The 13,198-nt window shown below is 42.2% G+C and overlaps 1 protein-coding gene across 4 annotated transcripts in view; it reads right to left on the reverse strand.

The window, feature by feature from the left end:
* Positions 1–445: 445 nt before the first annotated feature.
* CTPS2 (CTP synthase 2) overlaps positions 446–13,198 on the reverse strand; it is a 130,222-nt gene continuing 117,469 nt past the window's right edge. For all 4 annotated transcript variants that reach the window (XM_055269374.2, XM_055269370.2, XM_055269373.2 and 1 more), the window contains exons 18-19: positions 3,164–3,274; positions 446–2,223 (exon numbers count right to left, since the gene is read on the reverse strand). In XM_055269374.2, the coding sequence (XP_055125349.1) occupies positions 3,205–3,274 (70 nt within the window). In that variant the 3' untranslated portion in view covers positions 446–2,223; positions 3,164–3,204. The remainder of the gene's footprint in view (positions 2,224–3,163; positions 3,275–13,198) is intronic.

Here is a 13,198-nt window from a genome sequence, read left to right on the forward strand (position 1 = left end):
TGGAGTGCAATGGTGCGATCTCGGCTCACTGCAACCTCCGCCTCCCAGGCTCAAGCAATTCTCCTGTCTCAGCCTCCCGAGTAGCTGGGATTACAGGCACGGGCCACCATGCCTGGCTAATTTTTGTATTTTAGCTAGAGACGGGGTTTCACCATGTTGGCCAGGCTGGTCTCGAATCCTGACCTCGTGATCTGCCCGCCTTGGCCTCCCAAAGTGCTAGGATTACAGGCGTGAGCCACCGCACCTGGCCTAATTTTGACTTTTTAAAATAATATTGCATTGAAATATTACTGATCCTTCTTCAGAAGTTAAAGAGAATTACATATGACACAGCAATTCCACTCCTAGGCATACACCCCAAAAGAATTAAAAACAGGCACTCCAACAAACATTTGCATGTGATTGTTCGTAGTATTATTCACAATAACCAAAAAGTGGAAACAAATTGTGGTATATTCATACAATGGAATTTTATTCAGCCATAGAAAGGAGTGAAGTTCTGACACATGCTACAACATGGGTAAACCCTGCAAACATCATGCTAAATGGAAGCCTCACTGACCGGGGCTCTTGGGCTCTCAATGCAATAGAAATTGACATGGGGCCAAAAGACTTTTCCCAGACAAAGCAGGCAAAGGGTAGAAGATATAGGTTAGCATCATCTGGTTGTGATGATTATCTCGAGTAATGGGCCGCCTGGTGGTCTGGCCAGCAGCAACAATGCTGTAAATCAATTAATTATTCAGCATTCCCTCCCAAGATGGGACACTCTGCAATCTTGGTTCCCTATTTGGATCTCCTAAGGCCAGTTCCTGGAATTGTTTAAGTAAAAGACATGGTTAAGAATTATGAGAGCACAGAAGAACAATATATAAAGGCCATTTTCTTTGTATGACTAAAGCCTCGAGGTTAGCAGGTATGGTGTCAATGAGGTAGTAGTATGGGTTTTGTGATCAAATGGGAATGCATGAAAAAATGCTCTAGTGGGGGTGAGCCAAAGCCAAGCCCCCTTCCTACTGTCTCAGAAGAAGCCAGACACAAAAGACCACATATATTGTATAACTCCACTTATATGAAATATCCAGAATAGAAAAAGCCACAGAAATAAAAAGGAGATCATTGGTTGCCAGCAGACAGGTGGAGGGGAAGATAGGGAGTGACTGCTAGTGTGTACAGGCATTTATTTTGGAGTGATGAAAATGTTTTGGAAATAGTTAAAGGTGGTGGTTGCTCAACATCAGTGAATGCAACCAAATTGTTCACTTCAAAATAGTTAATTCTATGTTACGTGAGTTTCATGTCGATTAAAAAATATATATACAGGTTGAGCATCCCTAATCTGAAAATCCAAAATGCTCCAAAATTCGAAAATTTTTGAATGCCAACATGACGCTAGAAGTGGAAAATTCCATACCTGATCTCATGCCAGAAATCACAGTAAAAATGCAGTCGAAACTTTGTTTCATGCACAAAATTATTTAAAATATCGTATCAAATTACCTTTAGGCTATGTGTATAAGGTGTATATGAAGCATAAATGAATTTTATGTTTAGTCTTGAGTGTCATCCCCAAGATATCTCATGTATATGCAAATATTCCAAAATCTGAAATTCAAAACACTTCCAGCCCCAAGCATTTCACATAAGGGATACTCAAACTGTATTACTGATCTTGATTCCTGAGTTTTTTGGAGCCCCCTTAAATTTTGTGTCTGAGGCAAAGCCTTACTTGCCACCCCCAAGTCTTGGACCTATTCAATTTTACTTTTACCAGGAAATAAACAGGGTGAGAAACTGAAATGATCTTGGACCACACGCAAATCTGTGGCTGAGTTCCAGGTAAGACAGTGACTCATTTTCTTACTCAAAATTACTTACAGCATGTTCCCTGCCATCCTTTCCATACAACACAGCAAAGGCACAGTGACCTGGACTCTTGCTCGTCATCCTAACATCCTGATCCGCTGGACAAAACATGAACACACTTTCTCCCCAGTGAGGTTGTTGGGAAAAATTTAATCAGCTACAGATATTTTAAGTACCAAAGGCTGCCTCTGGAGGGAAAAGAAAACTACCCCTCTGGTTCTGGTTGACAGAAGTATGTATTATCAGATTCCCTGTGAGGCTTTACATCCCATGTTTGCTGGAGAACAGAGGGATTCTCTAAGAGTGTAGTGATTTCTTCAGATAGTTCCTTCATCTTGCCTTCAATTATTTCAGAGGCTTAAAAGAAAAGAATATAAATATTAGCAACACCAGGAACTGAATAATACAAGTCTTTCAATATCTCCAGCTAACCTTTGCACCATTTTGGCTTTCTCCAAAAGGTCTCCATGTTTGAGGCAAAACTAAATAGACACAGCTTTGCATATTCCCTGGTGAACATGAAGAGATCTCACAGGAAAGCAATGAACTCTTTACAAGTCTTCCAAAAGCTGCTGTCTCTGCTAAAGAACAACTTATACAAGTCAAGGCCTGCCATAATGCCTAGGGCAATCCAGGCACTATCTGCCACTGAGAATAAATTTACTGAAGCTATCCAGGCTGGTATTCTAATAGTGCATAATAGAGCAATGGAAAAATAAGCTGCCCTTGGACACTAAGCCTGTCTCTTGCATCTCCCTACAAAGAAATCAAATACTATTTTATTTTATTTTATTTTATACAAATCCAAGGAAATCTGCTCTTTGAGTGGCCTAGACCAGGGATCAGCAAACTGTTTTTGTAAATAAAATTTTATTGGAACACATCCATGCCTGTTCACTTACATATTGTCTATGGTTGCTTTCCTGCTACAACAGCAGAATTTAGTTGCCGCAGGAACTGCATGGCTCATAAGCCTAAGATATTTACTCTCTGACCTTACAGAAAAAGTCTGTCAACCCCTGGCCTAGACTATTATGACTCTAACCACAACAGCCCCCACGTATACATTTATAGGTGTACTTATATTTTTTTTTTTTGTCCTGGCCCAAGGTACATTCCATTTTCCCCAAACACTCTGTCATGGGCTGTCATGCCTGTCCTGCTAACCGTGCCAGTCAAATGGGAGTATCTCAAAGGGGCAAGATCCTGTGAGGCAAGTCCTATAATACCCCCCTCTATACCAAGATGACAGCTTGTCCATGAGAGAAATGAACAATCCTCGAAGATTCCATCTTACCCTCACAGGCAGTCCCCATTATTCCCAGTCATGTATTCGTTTCAGCTTATTTCCAACTCAGCTATCCTTGGCTCTGAAAAGCTGTCATCACTGGCATCACTGTATCTATCACTAGATTAAAAGAGGAACTAATTTAGCAAGGTATAAAAAAAAACCTGGACAATTACTCAATTTATAATTTCAAACACATTCCATATTAACCCCTTAGTATGAGAGAAAATACTAAGGAATATTCTTTTACTTATTTTCATCGTAAACTGGAAGTTACTTATTCAGAAAATTTTAAAACTCATTTCAATTTAGACTGAAATTTATAATCTTCTGAAGACCACTGATCATTTCTATACTTTAATAAAAGCCTTGAAAGTAGATTGCCTTCCTGCCACCTTAGCTATTGCTTGCTTTCTACTAGAGGTGTTATATTAACAAACTGATTTAAAATGAAAGCCTGAGTTGATGGACCCATTTATTTTCTGTGAAGCTACTCTTGTCATACTAGGGCCTAAACCTCAGTCCATCTGAGGTTGAGCATCACTTAGTCCTACTCCTACTGATGTAAATTTGCTCTTCAATGTAATAACATAGCATATGATATTACCTGGATCTTCAGTTTGTTTTTCTCATTCTTCACTCTTCTGATGACAACTGTTTCCTTTGACAATGAGGGAGTTCAGGACACACTACCCCAAAATATGGCATCTTGGCATATTGCATATGGCTCATAAGCCTAACATATTTACTCTCTAACCTTACAGAAAAAGTCTGTCAACCCCTGACCTAGACTATTATGACTCTAACCATAACAGCCCCCACGTATACATTGCATGAAGCTGAAGGAATTTGAGACAGCATGTGCAAGAAGTTCTCTCTGACCTTGCCCCACTGAAGCAGGTTGTAACACCCAGGAACGATTATCTGACCTTCTTCAAGCAGGTCAAAAGGCCCTCAGGTGAGGGGTACCCCCAACCCCCATACTCAGAGGAAACAAGCATCCTTATCTCTGAAGACACAGGATCCCAGAGAAGAATCTGAATAAACAGGCCTTGCTAAGTTCCCCTGCTCTATTACCATGAGACCACACTCTTTTTGCTCTATTATAACTCTCCATGACTCTCTTCATCAGGTCTGTTTCAGAAACACCAGAGTTTACCTGTTTCTTTGAGTCTTCATTTCCTTATGAAGGTTCCCATAATACTTACATTAAATAAATTTGTATGCTTTTCGCTCTCTCTCTCTTTTTTTTTTTTTTTTTTTTTTTTTTAAGAAATGGGGCTGGAGTGTGTGTGTGTGAGTGTGGGGAGGTGGTGCCTCACTGTTGCCCAGGCTAGTCTGCAACTCCTGGCCTCAAGGGATCCTCCCACCTCAGCCTTCCAAGTAACTGGGATTATAGGCACCTGCTGCTGTGCCCAACTGTATGCTTTTTGCTTGTTAATCTGTTTTTTTTTTTTGTTATCAGGGCCTTGGCCATGAACCTATGATGGGTAGAGGAAAAACTATCTTTTCTCCCCTCTAGCAACATGAAAGGACTAGAGAACAGTGAACACAGCTGCGTATCCCTGATTACATTAGCCAAATGCTATAATTCTTCTCAGCTGCAGTTTGGCTTTTGGCTCTGTGTTTTAAGGACCACAGCACCTCCCTAGATCCAGATCTGTGCTGGCCTCTGTGTTTGAGAATCACAGCGCCTCCTCATTACAGAGGAACTAATCATCTATGATTAGCAAATTGCACAGGAGCTTGAACTTGGTGGTCATGAGGACTAAGACATGCATATTGGCTCAAGACCCAGAAAACACCCTGCAGTGCCATAAAAAATGTTAACACACTCTCTACACTTGCCTTGAAATCTTATCTCCTTCAGATCACGTTTTCATTATGATTTTAGGTCAAGAGCATGAAAGTTTTCCCTTCCAACATTCTCATAGGTCCAAGAGTTGGAGAAATAATTTTCACAATTATGCAAATTTCAAAATTAGAAATATATGGAATGCCCTGATTACCTTGAGTCACAGATAGTATTCAAAATACGACCAATTATTGACATAAATATCGCCAGGTTGGGTTGCCTTAGAAATACACCTTCCCCATGAGATAGTTCTGCAACTCAACTTTCACTCTGAGCTGTGGGCTCTGTTTGTGGTTCCTCTTACTCAGTTCCAAATAAATCAGCACACTGATCCACTCCACTAGAGTTCTACTGATCTATGGAGATGATATTACAAGGAAATGTTTCATGCCTGACCCATCCCCAGCCTTGGCCAAACTTTTGCTGATTTATAGCAATAAAAGTCCGAATTCCCGTCCGGGTGCGGTGGCTCACGCCTGTAATCCCAGCACGTTGGGAGGCCAAGGCAGGCGGATCACGAGGTCAGGAGATCGAGACCATCCTGGCTAACAGTGAAACCCCAACTCTACTAAAAATACAAAAAACTAGCCGGGTGTGGTGGTGGGCGCCTGTAGTCCCAGCTACTCGGGAGGCTGAGGCAAGAGAATGGCGTGAACCCGGGAGGCGGAGCTTGCAATGAGCCGAGATCACGCCACTGTACTCCAGCCTGGGCGACAGAGCAAGACTCTGTCTCAAAAAAAAAAAAAAGTCTGAATTCCCTAACAGGTGAAATTTTACTTTTTTTTGTTTGTTTGTTTTTAGGAAAGGGAACAATTGGAGAAACCCTATGCTGATAGACTAGAAAAGAAAGATTTTGCTCTAAACATATGAGTGAATATTAATAAACAAAATCACAGACAAATCTGTATAGGCAAAAAGACAATCTGTTTCCTGATTTGCATGCTCACTTCCTTCTCTGACTTTTGAACAAAAACAGCGTAGGTGGTGGGCGGGGGAGAGCACTAGAATAAGGAGAGGAGATAGAAGATTCAGAATTGGCAGAAAAGACAACATATGTTAGATAAACATATAAAACAACATATCCTTAAAACCAATCAAGTAGAAAGATACCTCCTACTTAGACTTTAGTTCAGAGAAATTAAAAACAACAGCCAAAAAAGCTGATACATCCTATCCATGCACTCTCCCTGCTCAAATGGAGAATCCTTCCTGGTTCTATGCAACATTTTGTGTCAGAATTAGCCAAGAAAGGGGATTTGGAAGTTGCACTCAACTCCCCATCTGAGATGAAATGAAGGTCAAGGACGTTCAAGTGACCTCCTTGGCACATAGATCCTTCAAGGTGAAGCCAGAATCCCCATCATACTAGCTTGGGGCACAGGGTGGGGTTTAAGCTGTGCCGCAGGTAGGGCAGCAGGACCCACTAGGGCATGTCCCCTAACGCAAGTGACAAGGGCCAAAGGACTGAGGGAACTTCATTTCCTTGGGTGCCAGATTTGGCACCCACTTCCTTCCCCATCTCTAAGCCTGGGGAAGAATACAGTGGGCTCATATCTTCCCCCCACGCTCCTGGTTATACTCTTTATGAGCCATGTACCTTTGGACAAGTCATTGACTTCTGAGTCTAGAAAAAGTGGCAATAATACCTCCAAACTCACCAAAATGTTTTGAGAGTCAAACTGTATAAACTTGCTCTGAAAACTATATAAAAATATAAGATGTTGCTATTGATAGGGGTTATATATTCATAACTTGGTATCTCCTCAAAAAATCATGGAAACATAAAGAACCAATAAAAACTGCTAAGTGTATGATTTTCAGAATTGTTTCCTATGCCAAGTATAATTTCCTACCCACATTAGCAAGTGGACTTGGGCGGGCCTGTTTCTAACCTAACAGCTCTCATTTCCTATCTGATGGCTGTCTGCCCCAAGCTCTGCCAACACATCCGAATGGCACAGGCTGAGTTTAACAAAATGAAGTTCAGCTTGAATTTATTCATCTCCAAGGTTAATGACTGGGTTCACTAATTGTCTTTCATATATGTTCAGAGACTGGGGGTAGGACAATAAAATAAACCATGACACTCAAGAACAGAATTATCAAAATATACGTTACTGCTGAACTTGCTGATTTTAGTACATTCATCTGCCAATAAAAAACAACTGCTAGAAATAAAATGTGGGTCATCTGAATGCAGACCAACAGTGGCTCTTGCACATGCAATAAAATGTGAGTGCACTCTGTGCTACACATGTGCTGTGAGCACTACTCTATGCCGGGTTCATTTCTGTTTCACACAGAACAAACAAGTCATAAGCTAGATGTATCTGGGTATATTTTCATTTAATTCAAGATATCCAGCTCTATCTCAGGACTAACCTATCTTTTTAAGTAATCTTTTATTTATTTTTTTTTTTTTATTTTTTTTTTTTTTGAGATGGAGTCTCGCTCTGTCGCCCAGGCTGGAGTGCAGTGGCGCAATCTCGGCTCACTGCAAGCTCCGCCTCCCGGGTTCACGCCATTCTCCTGCCTCAGCCTCTCCGAGTAGCTGGGACTACAGGCGCCCGCCACCACGCCCGGCTAATTTTTTTTTTTTTGGATTTTTAGTAGAGACGGGGTTTCACCGTGGTCTCGATCTCCTGACCTTGTGATCCGCCCGCCTCGGCCTCCCAAAGTGCTGGGATTACAAGCGTGAGCCACCGCGCCTGGCAAGTAATCTTTTATACACACAAACACACACACACACGTTTCTCACAGGGAAGAATTATCATATATTACAGTCTTGCATGTTAAATTTTATGAAGTGGCATAAAATACAGACATGTCCCTATGTGTCATGTTACATTTGAAGAGGGGAAATTTTTAATTAATTTATTTATTTAAGATAGTGTCTCACTCTGTCACCCAGGCTGGAGTGCAGTGGCATGATTTGGGCTCACTGCAACCTCTGCCTCCCAGGTTCAAGCAATTCTCCTGTCTCAGCCTCCTGAGTAACTAGGATTACAGACACCCACCACCACGCCCAGCTAATTTTTTATATTTTTAGTAGAGACGGGGTCTCCATGTTGGCCAGGCTGGTCTCAAACTCCTGACCTCAAGTGATCTGCCTGCTTCGGCCTCCCAAGAAGAGGGGAAAATTTTTAAACTGCACTGTCCAATATGGTAGCCACAAGCCACAGTGGCTATCTAAATTTAAATCAGTTAAAATGAAATAAAATTTAAAATTCCATTCCTCACTTGCACCTGTCAAACTGCAAGTGCTCAGTAGCCATGTGCACCTAGCGCCTACCATATATGATAGTGCAGATTATAGAACATTTCTATCAGTGTAGAAAGTTATATTGGATAGTACTGATCTAAAAACGAATAATGATTTTTAAAAAGCAAACTACAGTCACCATGCAATAGTCCTTGTCATTTCCTTAAAAAAAATTTTTTTTGAGACAGGGTCTTGCTCTGTCACCCAGGCTGGAGTGCAGTGGCATGATCACAGCTTACTGCAGCCTCCACCTCTGGGCTCAAGCGATCCTCCCACCTCAGCCTCCCGAGTAGCTGGGACTACAGGCACACGCCACCATGCCCAGCTAACATTTTTTTTTTTTTTAGGAATGGGGTCTCACTATGTTGCCCAGGCTGGCCTAGAACTCCTGGACTAAAGCAATACTCCCACCTCAGCCTCTCAAAATACTGGGATTACAGGTGTGAGCCACCATGCCTCGCCAAAAGTTTTTTTTAAAGGTCTATCTACCATTAATGAAAATCACAGCAAATGTCTCTTATGCATGCATGTGCCTCCCAAATCATGAAAACTCTCTTTTTAAAAAGTATTTTATGGTACCATTTCTTGCAAGACAAAACCAAAATCACCAGCAGCAACACAGAGGAATCACTATACTGACAAGACTTTACCACAATGGTCAACATGTAGTTCTTTTCTTTTTCTTTTTTTTTTTGAGACAGAGTTTTGCTCTTGTTGCCCAGGCTGGAGTGCAATGGCGTGATCTCAGCTCACCACAGTCTTCGCCTCCTGGGTTCAAGCGATTCTCCTGCCTCAGCCTCCTGAGTAGCTGGGAGGCATGTGCCACCACGCCCGGCTAATTTTGTATTTTTAGTAGAGACAGGGTTCCTCCATGTTGGTCAGGCTGGTCTCAAACTCCCAACCTCAGGTGATCCGCCCACCTGGGCCTCCCAAAGTGCTGGAATTACAGGCGTGAGCTACCACACCCGGGCCCCCCCCCCTTTTTTTTTTCTTTTGAGACAGAGTCTCACTCTGACACCCAGGCTAGAGCACAGTGGTGTGACCTTGACTCACTGCAACCTCTGCCTCCCAGGTTCAAGCGATTCTCGTGCCTCAGCCACCAAGGAGCTGGGATTACAGGAATGCACCACCATGCCCAGCTAATTTTTGTATTTTTAGTAGAGACAGGGTTTCGCCATGTTGGCCAGGCTGGTCTTGAACTCCTGACCTCAAGTGATCCGCCTGCCTCGGCTTCCCAAAGTGCTGGGATTATAGGCTGGGATTACAGACCCACTGTGCCCGGCCAACATGTGGCTCTTGACAAATGAAAGGTTTGTCATAGTGAAGTTTGCTTGTCAAGGACTTCTGGCTCCCAGTAAATTCCCAACATAAGAAAACAGATATTCCAAGGTGCTAGGGAAAGAGTATAGCAATGCCTCATATAGTCCACCTTTACGCTACCCCAAGGCAGCTGTTAAACCATTTCTTCTCCATTAACAGAAAGAGGTGGTTGGAATTTAAAGATTGTAATGGCATAGTTAGGATTCCCAGCATGCATGAGTTCCTTACAATACTTTATATTAAAATCCGTTTCCTGTGAAACAGCGTGTTTTAAAAACAGGTTGTCATGCACACAGTTTTCCCCAAAGCAGTATTACTACTATACTTATTTCTTTCACAAAGGGCCCCTGGAAGCCATAAAATATAAGAGCAATGGAACAAAAACTTAGTCTGCTTTGAATGAGTTTTATATTTCATAGTAAACAGTAGAATACCACCCAGGCAGGGTGGTAAAAGCACACGGTAGTCTGTAGTACTATTAATTCCATTCGTGTCTGGCACCACACCATCCACACTGCAGTGCACCATGATCTGGTTAAAAGGAGCACCTTTTAACCAACATTGATCCCGCCCTAAGGGAAGGTGTACTCAAATGTGGTTCATTAACAATAATTTACCCTAAAAAATATCTCAAGGTATGGAGTTGAAGTCAAACAATCACAGGGGTGAACGGTTTTTTAAAATGTTTAAAAGAACTGTTCAAAAGAAAGCAAAATAGAGTCTTTTGTTAATTTCAGTTCACTTTTGCTTGAAGTGTAACAAAGCGGGGAAAGTGGCATTTTGATAGCAGTTGAGTTTATAAAGTACCACCTCAACTGTCCCTCACAGCGGCCCTAAGGAGGAGGATCAGGAGGTTTAGGAGTGGTGGCTTAGAAAAAATTACTCAATAAGCAGCAGACCCAGAAGTCAAATCCATAGCATCTACCCTACTTGTCAATATTGTCCCCACAGAAATAAAATATTTTTGCACCACGTGGTGCAAGAATGGCCCCTGGCAACATCAACCATGCAACTCAATAGTCAAAAAGCAGAGTGATTCCAAGTTGAAACAAAGTGATTCCAAGTTTCAAACAGTGCTGGAAACAGAATGTCGGATTTGTGCAAGGGAAAAGAGTACCTTACTCTCCAAGTCCAAGAGACAGCAGAGCCACCCAACGTAAGAGAAGCATGCCTGGGAGAGTGAAATGCACCCTCTGTGAACAATGGAGGAGCCACTCTCACCTGCAATTCACCTAATAATTCACCTCCAATTCGCCACCTTGTCACCTCTGATTCACCTTGTTCACCTAATGATTCCGTGAACAACCATTCTAATAGGATATAGACCCCTATTCCCCTCTCACTAAGCAGGTCAGGAATGTATATCAAGAGGCAACAGGCAAAACCCTCTGGGGAGTTCAGGGAACTGCAAGCTGTTCCATACGGATTTGTGTGCATTTTATCCTATAAACCAAGGGAAGCCATCGGGGGGTTTTAAGTTCCAAAATAGTGTGGGGAGATCATTCCAACAGCAGAAGATGGATTGGGAGGAAGCAAGCTGAAGGCAGAGAGACCAAGTAGGAGGCTTTGCAGTAGGCAAGAGATAGATACTGGGATTAAAGGAAAAGTAATAATAATAGCATCATCATAATAATTCCCGTTTAAGTTCCTACCATAGACCAGGCACTACGCTCAGTGCTTTACATTTAGTGTGAAACTTAATCTTCATTTCTGCCATGTCAAGTGGGGACTATTACCATCCCCTTTTTATAAAGAAAGCGATGCACAGAAGAGCAAGGTCACAGCCAGCTGGGAAGTAAAAGAGCCAGTCTGAACTCGGTTGACTCAGCTAGAGTCCTGACTCCGGGCCATACTCCCTTGCAGCATGACAGAAAATAGACGAAAGATTGAGTGAATTCCAACAACAGGAATTGCCAGCACATGCTTACTGTGAGCGATGGGGATGAGGGAGGAGGAATCTGAGCTTCCCCAGGGGAGTCCAGCCAGGTCACACTGTGTGGGTGATGGTACCACTTGCAGGAAGATATTAATCTTAATGTTAGTTAATCCTGGCAACCTGGGAGCATTCCCTGGGTACAACCACGAAAGAGAGAACAAGCTCTAATGCCAGCATTTCCCACACTGCTGGGACTGTGCGCTTGCAGGTCTGTGCCCTTTCCTGGATGGGAAGGTCTGTAGCTGAAGACCCCTAGAAGAAAGTCTATGGATGCAGGGGAGGGGGGTAGCATTGGGGGTATGAATGTAAGGAAACTACAAAGTGGTATGTTTGGGCAGTTTTCCAGGAAGTGGGCCCACAGCTTGATCACAATCTCGGAAGTCTGTCACCTCCCAAAATTTAGAGAACAGTTATACTACCTGATGAGTCCCCAGGTCAGGGAACATGTTCTTATTTAAGCACTTATTCAAGCACCCAGCACAGTGGCTGGGATAGAATAAGCTTTAACATAGGGGGTGTGTTGAGTGAATGGTGAAGTGTGCAGCCATTAAAAATGAACTTCATGCAACTTGGAAAATTGCATATGAGGTGTTAAGTTCAAAATACAAACTTCTGTAATTAATAAAGAATTTATGGTGCTATTCTGAAAACATATGAATATTCTGTTTCTTACAAATTTCAACCAGTGGCTTTAGCATCCACTGATGATCCTTATTTGAATCCATTATTACATCGGAGATGACGTCTACATTTTTAATTGGCTTTTCTTTTTTCTTTGCTTTTGTATTTTCTTAGTATTATTATGGACTCGTGGAATTTCAGAAAATGAAATGTGTTATAATCTAATACTGTCATGGTTCTTTTTGATGTTCAAATTGTCCAAAATAAGGCCAGTGGGACCCCTTTCAAGGTGGCTTCTTTGACCTTGGAAAACTCATACCCCATTCATTTTCAGCTGTTCCTTGCTTTAAATACAGCAATATGTTCCAGGATCATCTTGTACTTTTCCTGCCCCAGCCCTGGAATCAACCATTACTTCCAGGAGCCCTAGTTCATTTCAAATTTTTGGTATTTAAAAACCAAAATGGCCAGGCGCGGTGGCTCACGCCTGTAATCCCAGCACTTTGGGAGGCCGAGGCGAGTGGATCACGAGGTCAGGAGTTCAAGACCAGCCTGGCCAAGATGGTGAAACCCCATCTCTACTAAAAATACAAAAAAATCAGCCGGGCATGGTGGCGGGCACCTGTAATCCCAGCCACTCGGGAGGCTGAGGCAGAGAATTGCTTGAACCCAGGAGGCAGAGATTGCAGTGAGCCGAGATCACGCCACTGCATTCCAGCCTGGGCGACAGAGGGAGACTTGTCTCAAAAATGAATAAATAAATAAATAAATAAATAAATAAATAAATAAATAAATAAATAAAAGAAAACCAAAATGGAGAAAAATGTTCCTTTGCAAAGGAGATCTCCAGACCGTCACTGTATCACTCTTTCATCTTTTCTGTAGGTTTGCAAGTTTTCAAAATAAAAGAGTTTGGGGGGTGTGTGTGTATCTATCTATATAGATAGATAGATACACTCACTATTATTCTTACAACCACAGAATCATATACAGGTATAGGCTCATAGGAAATATTTGAAAATGAGCACAGTAATTATGTTAGGCTAGTGG

This window comes from Symphalangus syndactylus, chromosome X (genome assembly GCF_028878055.3).
Source record: "Symphalangus syndactylus isolate Jambi chromosome X, NHGRI_mSymSyn1-v2.1_pri, whole genome shotgun sequence".
NCBI classification, from domain to species: domain Eukaryota; kingdom Metazoa; phylum Chordata; class Mammalia; order Primates; family Hylobatidae; genus Symphalangus; species Symphalangus syndactylus.